This window comes from Arvicanthis niloticus, chromosome 19 (genome assembly GCF_011762505.2).
Source record: "Arvicanthis niloticus isolate mArvNil1 chromosome 19, mArvNil1.pat.X, whole genome shotgun sequence".
Classification (NCBI taxonomy): domain Eukaryota; kingdom Metazoa; phylum Chordata; class Mammalia; order Rodentia; family Muridae; genus Arvicanthis; species Arvicanthis niloticus.
In genome coordinates, this window is record NC_047676.1 from 35,294,785 (window position 1) to 35,308,647 (window position 13,863).

Here is a 13,863-nt window from a genome sequence, read left to right on the forward strand (position 1 = left end):
GTGGCCAAGTGTGGTCCAGAACAGCCAGGGCTGTGTAGAGAGGCCCTGACCCTGCTCTTCTGCTGTGGAGACTATACCTGGGCTCATTCCCTAAAGTTTATTTCTCCCTCCTTTCCTCAAAGCAGCGTTTCAAATTTATTACTAAGAATGTCTAACCTCCTGAATGAGTTCATTGAGGAAAACAACAGATTTTTCTATCCAAGAGAGAATCTCCCTGAAGTGCAGGAAACCTCACCACCACCACCACCACCACCCCCAAGGCCAAGGAGAACAGCTTTCTATTGTATTTCTGGAAGCTCCTTAAGGAAGTCACTGTAGAGGGGTGTAAACAAGCAAACAGCTGTCTCAGAGATCAAAAAAGCACAAGGATCATTCATAGGGTCAGAAACAACGGATTTATTTCCAGGGAGAAAGTGGAAAGGAAAAGTCTAGTAAGCTCATGGTTATTTGGTTTTAATTAATTAATTAATTAATATCAACTGTGGCTTATATGATGCTTGTAAGTTATATTTGTAATGTTTTCTGTATCTTAAACACTGGTCTCAAATTGTAGAGCCTTTATATACTGTCATGGTAAAATACAACATTTGGAGGTGCAGATATGCTATGCAGTGAAATGATTCGAAAATAATACTTCTTATATTAGGTCTTAGAAAACATAACAGACAGGGTCTGTGATTTATCACTAAGAGATACAAAATCTGATTTTGAAACCAAATCACAGCTGCCCAATTTTTCAACTTTCTTATCAGCACAGAGTTCAATTTACAAATTTGACTTAAATTAAATATGCTTAAAACCAGTGACTGGTGCCAGGCGGTGGTGGCCCACACCTTTAACACCAGCACTTGGGAGGCAGAGGCAGGTGGATTTCTGAGTTCGAGGCCAGCCTGGTGTACAGAGTGAGTTCCAGGACAGCAGGGCTACACAGAGAAACCCTGTCTTGAAAAACAAAAACAAAAAAACAAAACAAAAAAACCCAAAAAACAAACAAACAAACAAACAAAAAAACAGTGACTGGCTCCATGATTTCTCTTTAACTAAAAGCTGGTACTTTTAAAAACTAAAGGCTAAGCCTTTAATCATATGTTTCATTATCAAAGTGAGAGTGTTATGGTTTGACTCTGAAATGTTCCTCACAAGCTAATGTTTGAAATGTCTGCACCCTGACTGTGGTCCTGTCTAGGGATGCTGTAGGACATTTGGGAGATGGGACCTCGCTGTTTTAAGCATTCATCTTCCACCTCACTTGGAAATTCATAGTCCAGCAACTGGTTCTAGCCTCACTCTCTGCTTCTTGATCCACCATGGTGTGAAGAACCTCTGCCACATGCAGCCTCCCACCATGAACCCCACCATGTCTTGACTACCACCATGGACTGGAACACTTAGAAACTACCAACGGAATAAACCTTCCCTTCATCACGCTGTTTCTGTTAGGTGTTTTAGTCAGAGAAGTACGAAAGTGACACAGAGGGCTTATGCCATTTTTCTTTTATGCCTTCTAGATCTCCGACATCCATTAACCACCCCTTCCCCCAAACTGAAATCCTATTACCTATAACATTCTCTGATAATTCCAACAAGCTGTCTCTTAAATACCCATGGATGCCTTTTGTATTTTTCTAATTCTACCTGAGACTTCCTTGTCAATGTTCTTAGCCTCTGATAGGCTGAAATGACAGATATGCATGTCACTGATGTGGAAGGGCTTGAGATGAACAGTGGGAAGTTTAGTGTTTCTCAGAGCAGCCAAAACAGGCTTGGTCAATTTAGTTCAGTAGTATAGATGCAATGCAAACATCCAGTCTTAGAGGACTATTTAAAGGAGAGATTTAGGGAAGGGTCATGGTCTCAGAGGGTTCAGTCCATGATTGATTGGCTCTAAGCATTTGGTGACAATGTCATGACAGTAGGATTATATGGTGGACGGGGTTCTTCACATTGTGATGGACAGGAAGGAGGATCTAGTGACAGACTTCCTCCCACCAGGCCCTATCTCCAGTGGACCCCACCTTCTAGAGTTTATCAAACCTCCCAGAATAGTAGCAAAACTAGCTGCGGATTAGTCGTTCCATAACAGGCCTGTAGGAGACCTATTATATGGAACTATGGCGCAGAGATTGTCCAAATGCTAGGAACTTGACATACCCCTTAGAAGAAGCTGCCTTATAGTGTGTGCCCTGGACTTCCAGCCACAGATTACGCTGGTTCCCAATGACCAAACCATCCACACTGATGCTGAGAAGATACTGAGAGAGTTCTCCACCTCTCCACCCTCTGCTTCCCACTATAGACACTCAAGATTACTTGATCTTGGACAAATTATTGTTTTCTCCTCAGCATTTGACCCCAAGTGTAGTTTTAAAACTTAATGTAGACCTCTGACCCCTTTGGGAATCTTATAAAATACATGGAGCAGACCTTCTCCCAGGGAACAGGTTTACACATAGAAATGTAAGGAATTGATGCCTCCCTAATCTGAAGGTTGTCTGTCAATGAATAGTGTATACACTCTTGCTCTGTCATTTTAAGAATCCTTTGACTTAGATAAGGGTTTCTCAACCTCTATAGTGAGTGGGTGTCTCTGAAAAGATGCAGAAAAATCCTCAATTCATTATCTCATTCTTCTAATAATAAAATAGCAATAACTAGGCACATGACACACCCTAAGCACTATATTTCCCCTTTCTCTAGAAAACAAGTGTGTGTGTGTGTGTGTGTGTGTGTGTGTGCTCATGTGCAAGAGAGAGAGAGGGAGAGAGGGAGGGGGAGGGGAGGGGAGGGGGGAGAGGGGAGGGGGGAGAGGGAGGAAGGGAGGGAGAGAGGGAGAAGGGAGAGAGGGAGAGAGGGAGGGAGAGGGGGAGGGGGGAGGGGGGAGAGGGAGAGGGAGAATGTGATTGTAGAAGTGATTTAAATGGCCAGATTATAGAAATCTATTCTACAGGCCAAGAGAACACAATAGGATAAAACTCTCTTAGAGACTGCAGAAGACCAGAGACCATTGAGTCTCTGCTGAAGCCTCAGTTCATGGTTTCTTGTCAAATTTGTTACTAGAACAAAGGTTCTGTCTCAAGAGCTCTGGAATAAGCAGTAGTGTGTTTTATATTCCAATATTTTATATTCCAAAGGAAAGAATGTCAAACAGCTCACTAGCACCGCTCAGGTGTGTAAGCAGTGTTAAACTCAGCACACCAGGAAGACAACTCACATCTAATATAACAGAGTTTAAGAGGATAAGATTTGTCTTTGTTGAGATAAACTATCACTTTGTGACCCAGACTGACCTCGAACTGGTGATCTATCTGCCTGCCTTACCCTCCTGAATACTAGGCTTTCAGGCATATGTCACCATACCTGACCTTGGAAAATCATGTTACAGAAAATCTTTCTTTTCTATGACCATGGAAGATATATGGTGTTATTAAGCAAGCGAGCTGCATGGAATCCCATTCTGCCTTCGCTAGCAATCCCGGAACATAGCAAATGAACTGTGTGATCTGTGTGAGCTTTTTTGTTTTGTTTTGTGAGATAGGGTTTCTTTAAGTGTCCCCTGGAACTAACTCTGTAGACCAGGCTGGCCTTGAACTCAGAGATCTTTCTGCCTCTACCTCCCACTGGGATTAAAGGCCCGCGCCACCACCGCCCTGCTGAGCTATGTAATCTTACCCACTGGCTTTTCTGCATGACAGGAAAACAAGTTCTGCTTTCCTCTCACGTTCTCGGTGTTAGCCTCCAGTTCCCAGGGGGAGGGTGTAGGGGTTGGGAGGGTGGGGTGGGGAATGGAAGGGCTAGGAAGACCTGGAGGTTCAGCAGCAGCTGAGAGCAACGGCAAGCAGACTGCATGCTGTCTTGTGACAAGTACGTTTCAGATCTTGTAAATTCCTTTTGACTTCAGAGAGCAAAAGTGTGCAGCAGCTGTCTGCTGCCTGAGGAAAGTTACAGTTTAACACTACTGTGACGCAGATATTGTCATCTCCGATTGCTCTTTTGTAGTAAAGTTACCAGTGATTGCTGGTGACTGAGGACATGTCACCCCAAAACAGTATTGTTGCATGTCTGCGGGGTGACTGTAGGACTCAGGACATCCCTGCAGAGAGATTAGGTGTTTACTCCAGGTAGCCTGGTGCTCAAAGGACAGAAGAGTTACTCTTCCTGCACTTTGTTTGTTTGTTTGTTTGTTTGTTTGTTTGTTTCGAGACAGGGTTTCTCTGTGTAGCCTTGGCTGTCCTGGAACTCACTCTGTAGACTAGGCTGGCCTCCAACTCAGAAATCCGCCTGCCTCTGCCTCCCAAGTGCTGGGATTAAAGGCGTGCGCCACCACTGCCCGGCTAGAGTTACTCTTCCTGCACTTGTTTGAATGATGTGTAGCATGAGTGTCAGATAAAGCATTCAGACCATTGCTTGTTAGCCAAGGGGGATAAGCGGCATTCGGTTTCCCATGTCCTTGCTGAGGGGCACTCACATGACAGCAGCCAGGTCACAGTCCCCGTCAGCTCTCTGGATGCTGCATGAATTCACTCTTTCCAGAAGTCTTCTGGAAATATGATGAGAAACTTCAGTGCAACAGCTGGAGGCTATGGGAAGTATGGCTACAAGAAAACGGAGAGCTTCCATTACCGTCCGCGGAATACCAGCTCGTCCTCAGCTTCAAGGTTTCGGGGAAACAGAGGGTAAAAATACGCAAGCAAGTACTTCTCGGGCTTTCGTGGGTGTAGATAAGGACAGGACGTGTCTCTACCTTCTAGAACTTAAGCTGTATTATGAGAGAGAAAAGGAGAATCTGGGCAAAATGACAAAAGAGGTGAGAGACAAAAAAGACTGTACCAGTGATACTGACAGAGCTGCACGTGGAAGATGGAAAGGGCGGGGCCAGTGATTCTGACTGGGATGCACACTACGGAAAGGGTGTGGTCAGTGGTGTCCCATACAGTTCATTTTGAAAAAGGGAGGCTTCGTGGGCCTCCAGTGAAGGCTTGACATTTTCTGTTAGAAGGACTTGGCTTGCCCAGCATACATGAACTCACTGATTCGGTCTCCAGCACCATCAAAACAAGCATAATGGTACACAGCTGTAATCCCAGCATTTGGGAACCAGATCAGCCTGGGCTACATAGTGAGATTCTGGCTAAAAAACCAAAACGGATTAAAAAATAATTCTGAGACAAAAACACATGACACAGTTTGGGGTGCCTTCTCTGAACTGAGTAGCTAGGCAAGCATGGTCAGTGTTGGCAAATGTGATTCAGGAACCAGCATCACTAAATCCTCAAATGACCGTCTAAGGAGGCTGAGCTTTTGTGAAAAGGACATCATGATTTGATAAAGATTGAGAAAATCCATCTTGTAGCAAAATGAAGATGTATTAATTGGTGGGAGGTGACTTATGCTTTTAATATATGAGCTCATACTGTCAAGATATGAGGCATTTGACACAGCACAAATAAAAAAAATGCATTCTTCATATCGAAATAGCTGCAAATTCTTGCCACACACACATAATTCATCTCACCAACTGGATAGTGAACACAAAACAGTGTTAGAAATCACAGTCAACAGGGCTGCAGGTGACAGCCCCAGAACGAGAGTGAGCTTCTGAATGAATCAACAGTCAGCTGGAACATGCAGACCTCTCTACAGTGTCTCCCCAAGCAATAGAAGTAGCCGCCTTGGGGAGAAGAGAAGATCTGAATGTTTTCATTTTGCTGTGCACATGGGTGTGCACAGAGTCAACCAGATGCTCTAGAAGTAGAAAAATTAAAAAAAAAAAAATTTGTCCAGAAATAATTTTTCTATGTGACAGACTTTCAGTTTTAAATATCTGACCTTATGATGCCCAATAGTCCAACGTGAGGATAACAGATGATAAAGTTACTACAACCTACTGACTGAGCTTTGGGTAGGGGGCCTAGCTCACTGGTACAAAGCTTGCCTGGTATTAGAAAATGCTGGCTTCAATCCCTAGCCAAAAAGCAAAAACAAAAAACAAAACAAAGTAAGTACTCAGTGAGATATATTGAAAATGCTATGGAATCGTAGCTGAAAGAAACCATGTACACCCTGCATAACCCAGTTTATGTGGAATGCCCAGAACAGGCAAACCTATGAGATGAAATGTGGATTCGTGGTTGCCAGAGGCTGGGAGGAGGAAATGGGAACGGTTGCTGACAGGAACAGGATATCCTTTCTGTATTATAAAAAACATGCTATAATTAGAGCGATGAAAGATTCACAAGTATGATTATATCAAAAATCCCTGAATCACATTTTAAAATGATGAATGTTGGTGTGTAGACACTAATTGTAGTTATGTTTATTAATACACTGGTTTCCTAAAACCATGTGTCCTTCTAACTGCTTATTCTCCAGGTCTGACCCTTGCTATCCCAAATTACAATACTGCGTTTTCTCGCATATCCATCCATACACTTATCTGTCTCACTATATGTGCTATGGTTCAACTGGAGTATCCCTCACACATTCATGTATTGAATGCCAGACAATGGCACTATTTTGGGAGGTGATGGAAATTTTAAGAGAGGGGAATAAACAACTCAAGGAATAGTCTTAAATCAGAAAGGCATCAGGGACCGATATGTGTTTCATAAAACTGAGATGCACTACTCATGAAAAATGAAGAGTTAAGTTCATCTGGAGACTACTTGATCTGTGAGATTAACTAATTAAAAGTCATAAGCAGCTAAGCATTTGGTATATGTTGGTAGTTATGACCAGTGATGTCTTGATGTGGTTCAAAATACAAAAGACCAGAAAGAACTCTGAAGAGGCACATGGGAAGTTGGGTAGTGAAAAATGAACAGGATGAGTGGATGAGGGCAGTGTCAAGATTCTGTTGGATGACACTGCCCCCTAGAGGTTCTCTTATGCAGCGTCCTGCCAGCATAAAAAAAAGCCACTCCACTGCTTACTTTGATTTTAGTCACGACTCCAGAATTTTATGTAAGAGAGATTTAGAGGTATCAAGTAGGCTTATGAAGAGAATTATGTTTGAAACTTCTAGTGGAAAATATAGAGGGAAAACATGAAGGCAATGAGTTTCTGAATATTGCTTCAGCGGCTCAAGGAATAATAGCAAGGATTGAGAGATTGCATCAAACTAGCCAAAGAAAAATAATGGAGAGACAGACCTCAGATTCAGAACAGCTCTTTGCCAGTGATTCATAGAATATCCAGAATGTATACAGAAATGAAAGAAAACAAACACTTCAAAAAATAAATAAATAACCCCATTAGCAAATGGGCAAAAGAACTCAATAGACACTTTCTAGATTTGAAAAAAAAAACAAATTTATAAATAAACGGGAACAATTTTCATCATCTTTAGCTACTGAGGAAATATGAGTTAAAGATACAATCAGACTATGTCTTATGGAAGTCAGAGTGAGCATCATCAAAAAGAAAAACCATAACTAAGCCAAAAAGAAAGAAGGAGAGAGAGAAAGAGAGAGAGAGAGAGAGAGAGAGAGAGAGAGAGAGAGAGAGAGAGAGGAAAGGGGACCCTGATATGTTCATTGTTCTTGAGACTCCAGGTTAGTACAACCACTGTAAAAATAGGTATGCAGGTTTCTCAAAAATAAAAATGGAACCACCATGTGATCCAGCTACACCATTCCTGGGCATATGCCTAAAGGAACCGAAGTCAGCACACCACAGAAATACTCAACACACCCATATTTGCTGTGGAACAATTTGCAATACCTAGGTTATGGGATCAGCCTTGTTATGAATGGAAATGTCTCCTACTGGCTCAGGCATTTGGACACTTGGCACCCAGTGGGTGGCGCTGTTTAGTGGAGGTTGTAGAACCTTTAGGAGGCAGAGCCTTGCTGTGGAGGAGGTATCACTGAGGGAGGGCTTTGAGAAGAGATCTCTCTTTCTCTCCCTGTCTCTGTCTTTCTGTCTCTCTGTCCCTTTCTCTGTCTCTCTGTCTCTGTCCCTCTGTCTCTCCCTTCCCACTCTGTGTGTGTGTCCTCAGCTTCCCACTCTGACTGCACGCCTCCATGGTTCCCTTTCCATAACAGACCTCTCTTTCTTCTATCAGTTGCTCTTGGTCACAGCAACAAAAGGTAACTAATACAGTGCACATCGGCCGGTGATCGGATTAGGAGGAAAATGTTATGGTCATAAAAGGTCATAAAAATCTGACAAGATTGCTCAGTGGGGGAAGTGGCTGGCATCCTGATGACCTGGTCTCTGGGAACTACATGGTAGCAGGAGAGAACTACCTCCTGAGAGTTGGTTTCCAACCTCCACATACGTGTCCCATGGCACATGTGCACTCCCCACCCATCTTCCCCATACAAAGAGATAAATGTAATAAGATTTAAAAAGACGGTAAAGGGAATCTACTAGGAATGTGGGTGGGGAGGTGAGGAGAAAGTAAAGATGCTAATGGAGGGGTTGGATCAATGGAAGCACAGTATATACCTGTGTGAAAATGTAACAAAATCCATGATTTTTGTACAATTAATCCATGCTAATAAAAGAATTACACGTCAATTATTCCATAGTTACATTGTTTTTATTTAGATGACACTGTTACTTACTTTGTAGGGAGAGCTGATGATAGATTAGGAAGGCTATATCTTCCCCTAAAGACTATACTGATGCAACCATTGTATGAGGCCTAGAATGTCATGGGACAAACATTTCCAATCATAGATTACACAAACACAGATCTGTCTAATGGAATTAGGATTCCTCTGAAGGGAAATAGACGAAAAATGTAAATTCGAGAGAAGTGTGGCGGCGTGGGCTTGTAAAGTAGTACACGCATGTAGTCTAAAGCACACTAAAGTGTGAGCTAGCCAGAGGCTGTGAACTGCCACCCTGCTCCAGCTGATCTGCTCCAGCTTCACCCACAACCAATCTTACAGGTGCCAGTTCACTTTGCGAAGGACATGGCATAACAGATCCAGGTCAGAATGCGCTTTTGAAAGGGATTTGTGAGACCTTCCTGCTGACACGAGAAGCAGACACTGTGGTCAGTCCTGGGAAAGAAAGTTAACAACCAGCAGACAGTAAATGATTCATCTACTGGCCAAACAGAGTATACTGTATGGGGCAGAAATCAAATATGGACTACCTCTAAAGCAAAAGACACTCGAGGCTTTTTACACTGAGGAAGAACAGTAGGCTATTGTGGGGATGGAGAAGTCTCAGGTAAGACTGGGAAAGAATAGCAGTAGGCTACCCCAAAGGAAGGGTATTTCACGAAGTGGATGGTTGAAGCTTTTAGGCTTACCCTACTTTGTTGCCATCACATGTAAAGAAGTGGAGAGGGATAAACACAGCACACACACACACACACACACACACACACACAGAGTCACATAGCCACAACCGAATTGTATCAATTATAATCCATTTCCATATCCACTTTCAGTCTTGTTTGGAAGCAGCCGCTTCCAGTACTCCCTTATTGCACACAAGGCTGCAACGAACACGCCTGAGAACAAAGCAGCACTGATGATCCGCTGTGCACTGGACACCACTTTAATTAATCTTCACAGAAACTATGAGCGGAAGGAACTATACTCATCCCCAGGTAGCAAATGTGTAACTAATGTGCAGAAAAATTACATAGTATTTCCTGAATCAAAGGACCAGGAAATTATGGCATTGGGATTTGGATCCAGACCATCCAGGACTTAGAAAGACCCGTGGGATGTACTTGGCTTGCTCTTCCGTATGTCTCCTTTGGGCTGCATCAGAATTTCTCTAGGTCAGTACTCAAACTGTAACCTGCATCAGAATCATTTGGAGTTATCTTAAGCTGGAGGCTACTGTTAAGTAGGGTGAGACCTGAGCATGTGCAGCCCCAACAACTTCCCTGGGGAGGCTAATACTATTGCTCCCAAAATACACTTGGGGGACCACAGAACAAAGATGTGTGTTGAATTGTTGGGTTGTAGGGTGTGTGCATTTTTGCCTATACTTGACCATGCAAATAGCTCTGTAGTGATTATGTTTACTTACACATGTGAACTAGACGAGAGCTACACTTTTGACACCTTCAACATTTCATAATGTTGCCTTGAAACTTCGCTGGAACTGGGGTATAAGTCAGCGGTAAAGCACAGCCTTAGCTAGAAGGACACCCTGGATTCAATCCTTGGCAATTTTAAAAATGTGACTTAATTTATATTTCCATATAGATAAGTTCTAAGCATTCTGATTTGTCTTTTGAATTGCCAAGTACTAATTTAACAAGATTTTAAATTAAAAAAAAAATACAATTTATTTATAGGAACTTGAACTATTTTTGAATACTGCCCTGGTTAGTTTTTATTGGCAACTTGAACTTCAACTGAAAAAATGACCTCGATCAGATTGGCCTTTTGGCATGACGGTGGGACATTTTCTTGACTGCCATTTGGTGAAGGAGTGCCCAGACCACTGTGGGTGGCACTGTCCCTAGGCAGGCTGTTCTGGGGAATATAAGAACCAGCTGAGCAGAATTCAGTGAGTGAGCCAGTGAGTAGGGATCCCCTGGGCTTTGCTTTAGCTCTTCCTTGAGTTTTTTTAGTTAGTTTTAGTTCCTGCTTTGATTTCCATCAATGATGAACTGAAACCTGGAACTGTGAGCCATGTAAACTCTTTTCTCTCCGAGCCTGCTTTTGGTCAGAGTAATCTATCACAGTAACAGAGAAAGCAAACCAGGATAGATACTGATCTTTTGTCAGTAATTAAAAATATTTTCCTCATGATAGCGTTATAAGTTTTCCTTTATTGTTTGCTATTTGTGTATTACTTTGAAGATCCTGTAACAATCAAAAAATACTTTTCTTTACAGCCAGCATGTATTATATGTGTATTATAAGTCAGTATTCTTTTTTAAAAAAAAAATATGGCTACTTATTGTCTCAGAGCTGTCAATAAATTAATTTTTGTCTGTAATTAGTTTACAAAGAGCTAAGAAACCATTTTCCTTTTCCTGAGAGTTTTTTTTTTTTTTTTTTTTTTTTTTGTAGACATAGTGAGCGAATTTGTGTCTTTACATTTAGAGCACTATAATGACATGATGCTGATGTGTGTTCTTTTCTTTTAGAGGGACAGGGCCAGGTTGGCTTAAATTTCTGAAAAACCGGCTGTGTAAACTCCAAACTCTGCATCTCTTCAGATCTCTGACTCCTTTCAGCTATGTTGGGTGCAACACATTTCTTTTACTTGGGCTGGTTCCCCTCCCTGTTACCAGCTTTCTTCAGCAGATTTCCCATGGCTTTGGCATCTCTATCCTCTTGGAGTCTCCAAAGCAATATAGGCTCCACCTTCGCAGCCTCACACACTGGCCTCTCTGGGCCTCCATACAGAGACACCCCTTCCACATGCGTGGCCTCAGCAACTTTCCTTAGTTGTGGAGGGAGATTCCATAACCCCTTTCACACAATGGCCACTCTGAACCTCCATGCAAGGATACCCCTGACATATTCCTGGCCCTAATGGCTTTCCTTAGTCATAGAGGGAAATTCCATCCCTGATTCTAGAGTCAAAACTACATGGCTGAAGCTGTCATGTTCTGCTGCTTGCTGAGGCTGGAGCATGGCCTCCTTGTTCAATTACGTCTTCACCAGCTTTCTGTTTTCTATGGTTTACTTCACTACCTAAGCCTGGTTGTCCTGGAACTTGCTCTATAGACCAGGCTAACCTATATGCCTCTGTCTCCTGAGTGCTGGGATTAAAGGCATGCACCACCATGCCTGAACAAAAGCTTTTCTTCAATTGCTCATCACAAGATCATTAAAAGCATGGCTACTATGCCTCAAGATATGGATTAAAGGCATCTGTTGATTCAGATAAAAAACTTGTTACTACACCTCAAGATCCAGATCAAAAGCCTGTGTCTTCCAGTCTTAGGATCTGTATCAAAGGCATATTGTTTTCCTGCCTCAAGATCTGAATTATAGGTGTGCTCTCCATTTCTGGATTGCAGTTCATTCCAGATATAATTAATTTGACGACCAAGGATAGCCCTTACAATCCACTCCTTGTCTACTTGATACACTATCATATCTCCTTATGTCTAAATGAAAACAAGAAGCAAGTCATAATGACACCTAACATGATATAACTGTCATACAACCAAGAACACACAGTAGATTTAGAATATGTACCAATGTCCCATATTCAACATCCTTTTCACAAGATGGGATCTTGCCGTGAGGTCACCACTCCTCTAATTTAAATATCTTCAATCTGTTTATCTCTTTGAACACAAGATTTAGCTCCATTCCACTTCCTGGTGTCCCTTTAACTCTTGAACCATATATTTTGTATGTTTTTTTCTTTCTCAGCTTGCTATATTTGATCAAAATGTTCTTCATAGGAGTGAACCACAGGCCAGAGTTTATGCTAGGCTGCTTTGAGAGTTGTTGTTGTTCTTGTTGTTGATGCAATCAGCCTAAATCTCTTCACTTTAGCTTCAGGCAGACTCTTCAGAATACGGCAAAAGTAGCTACATTCTTCAAAAAAAAAAAATATCACAAGAGCAATCTCTAGGTAACATACTAAAATTCTTCAAATCACCCTTGAAACCACTGTCTTCCATGTTCCTGCTATTATGGCCCATTAGGCATCTCTTAAAGCAATCTTCTGCTTCCCTAGTCCAAAGTCCCCAAATCCACATTCCTCCAAACAAAAACATGGCCAGGCCTATCACAGAAATACCCCAGTCTCTGGTACCAACTTTTGAAGAAGTTAAAGAAGTTAGGGTTTTATTGCTGTGAAGAGACATCATGATCAAAGCAACTCTTATAAAGGCAAACATTTAATTGGGGCTGGCTTACAGTTTCAAGAGGTTTACTCCATTATCATCATGGCAGGAAGCAGGGCAGTGGGCTGGCAGACATGGTGATGGAGAAGCTGAGAGTTCTACATCTTGATCCAAAGGCAGATAGTACGAGACTGTGTTCCACACTGGAAAGACCTTGAGTATAGGAGACCTCAAGACCCTTTCCCCACAGTGACACACTTCCTTCAACATGACCACACCTATTCCAACCAGGCCATACCTCCTAATAGTGCCACTCCCTATGGGCCAAGCATTCAAACACAAGAATCTATGCAGGGTGAGGGGGTGTGTGTGCAAACCTATTCAAACCACCACAGAGGGGAATTCAGTTGAGAAAATGCCTCCATATGATACAGCTATGAGGTATTTTCTTAATTAGTGATTAATGTGGGAGAGCCCAGCCCATTGTGGGTGGTGCCGTCCCTGGGCTGGTGATCCTGGGTTCTATAAAAAAGCAGGCGGAGCAAGCCCTGATGAACAGATCAGTTGGCAGCACCTCTCAGTGGCGTTTGCATTAGCTCCTACTTCCAGGTTCCTGTCATATGTGAGTTTCTGCTCCCATTGCTTTTGATGATGAACTGTTTGTTATATGGAACAGTGAGTGAGACAAACCCTTTTCTCTCCAAGTTGCTTTTGGTCATGGTGTTCATCACAGCAGTAGTGACCATAACTGAGACATCCATCAATTCCACATTCTCATCTAAGATTTTTTTTTAAACTAAATCTTGATTCCTGATACAGTAATCTCTCCATGAACTTTATTCTTCACTACTTACTGTCCTTGGTATTTTATTCTTTATATAAATTTTAGGCATATCCTGTCTTGGGTCTGTTGATAGGTATCTAATAGGCTTTATTCTAGTCTGAATGATCCTGCTTTAGAGATAGGGTCTTATTATGTAGCCCTGATCGCGAACTTTTCAATCCTCTTGCCTCAGTCTCCTAAGTTCCAAGATTACAGGCATGTGTAACAACCTCTGGTTGAATAGGGCTTGAAAATATACATGTAAAAATAATTATTTTTACATATAAGAAGGCAATATCTGAGCTAC

At 42.2% G+C, this 13,863-nt stretch overlaps 1 protein-coding gene across 1 annotated transcript in view; it reads right to left on the minus strand.

Moving 5' to 3' along the window:
* Positions 1–13,863, minus strand: part of Ccl28 (C-C motif chemokine ligand 28) — a 29,838-nt gene that overhangs the window by 4,127 nt on the left and 11,848 nt on the right. The window contains exon 2 of the mRNA XM_034523527.2: positions 4,466–4,592. Coding sequence (XP_034379418.1) covers positions 4,466–4,592 — 127 coding nt within the window. The remainder of the gene's footprint in view (positions 1–4,465; positions 4,593–13,863) is intronic.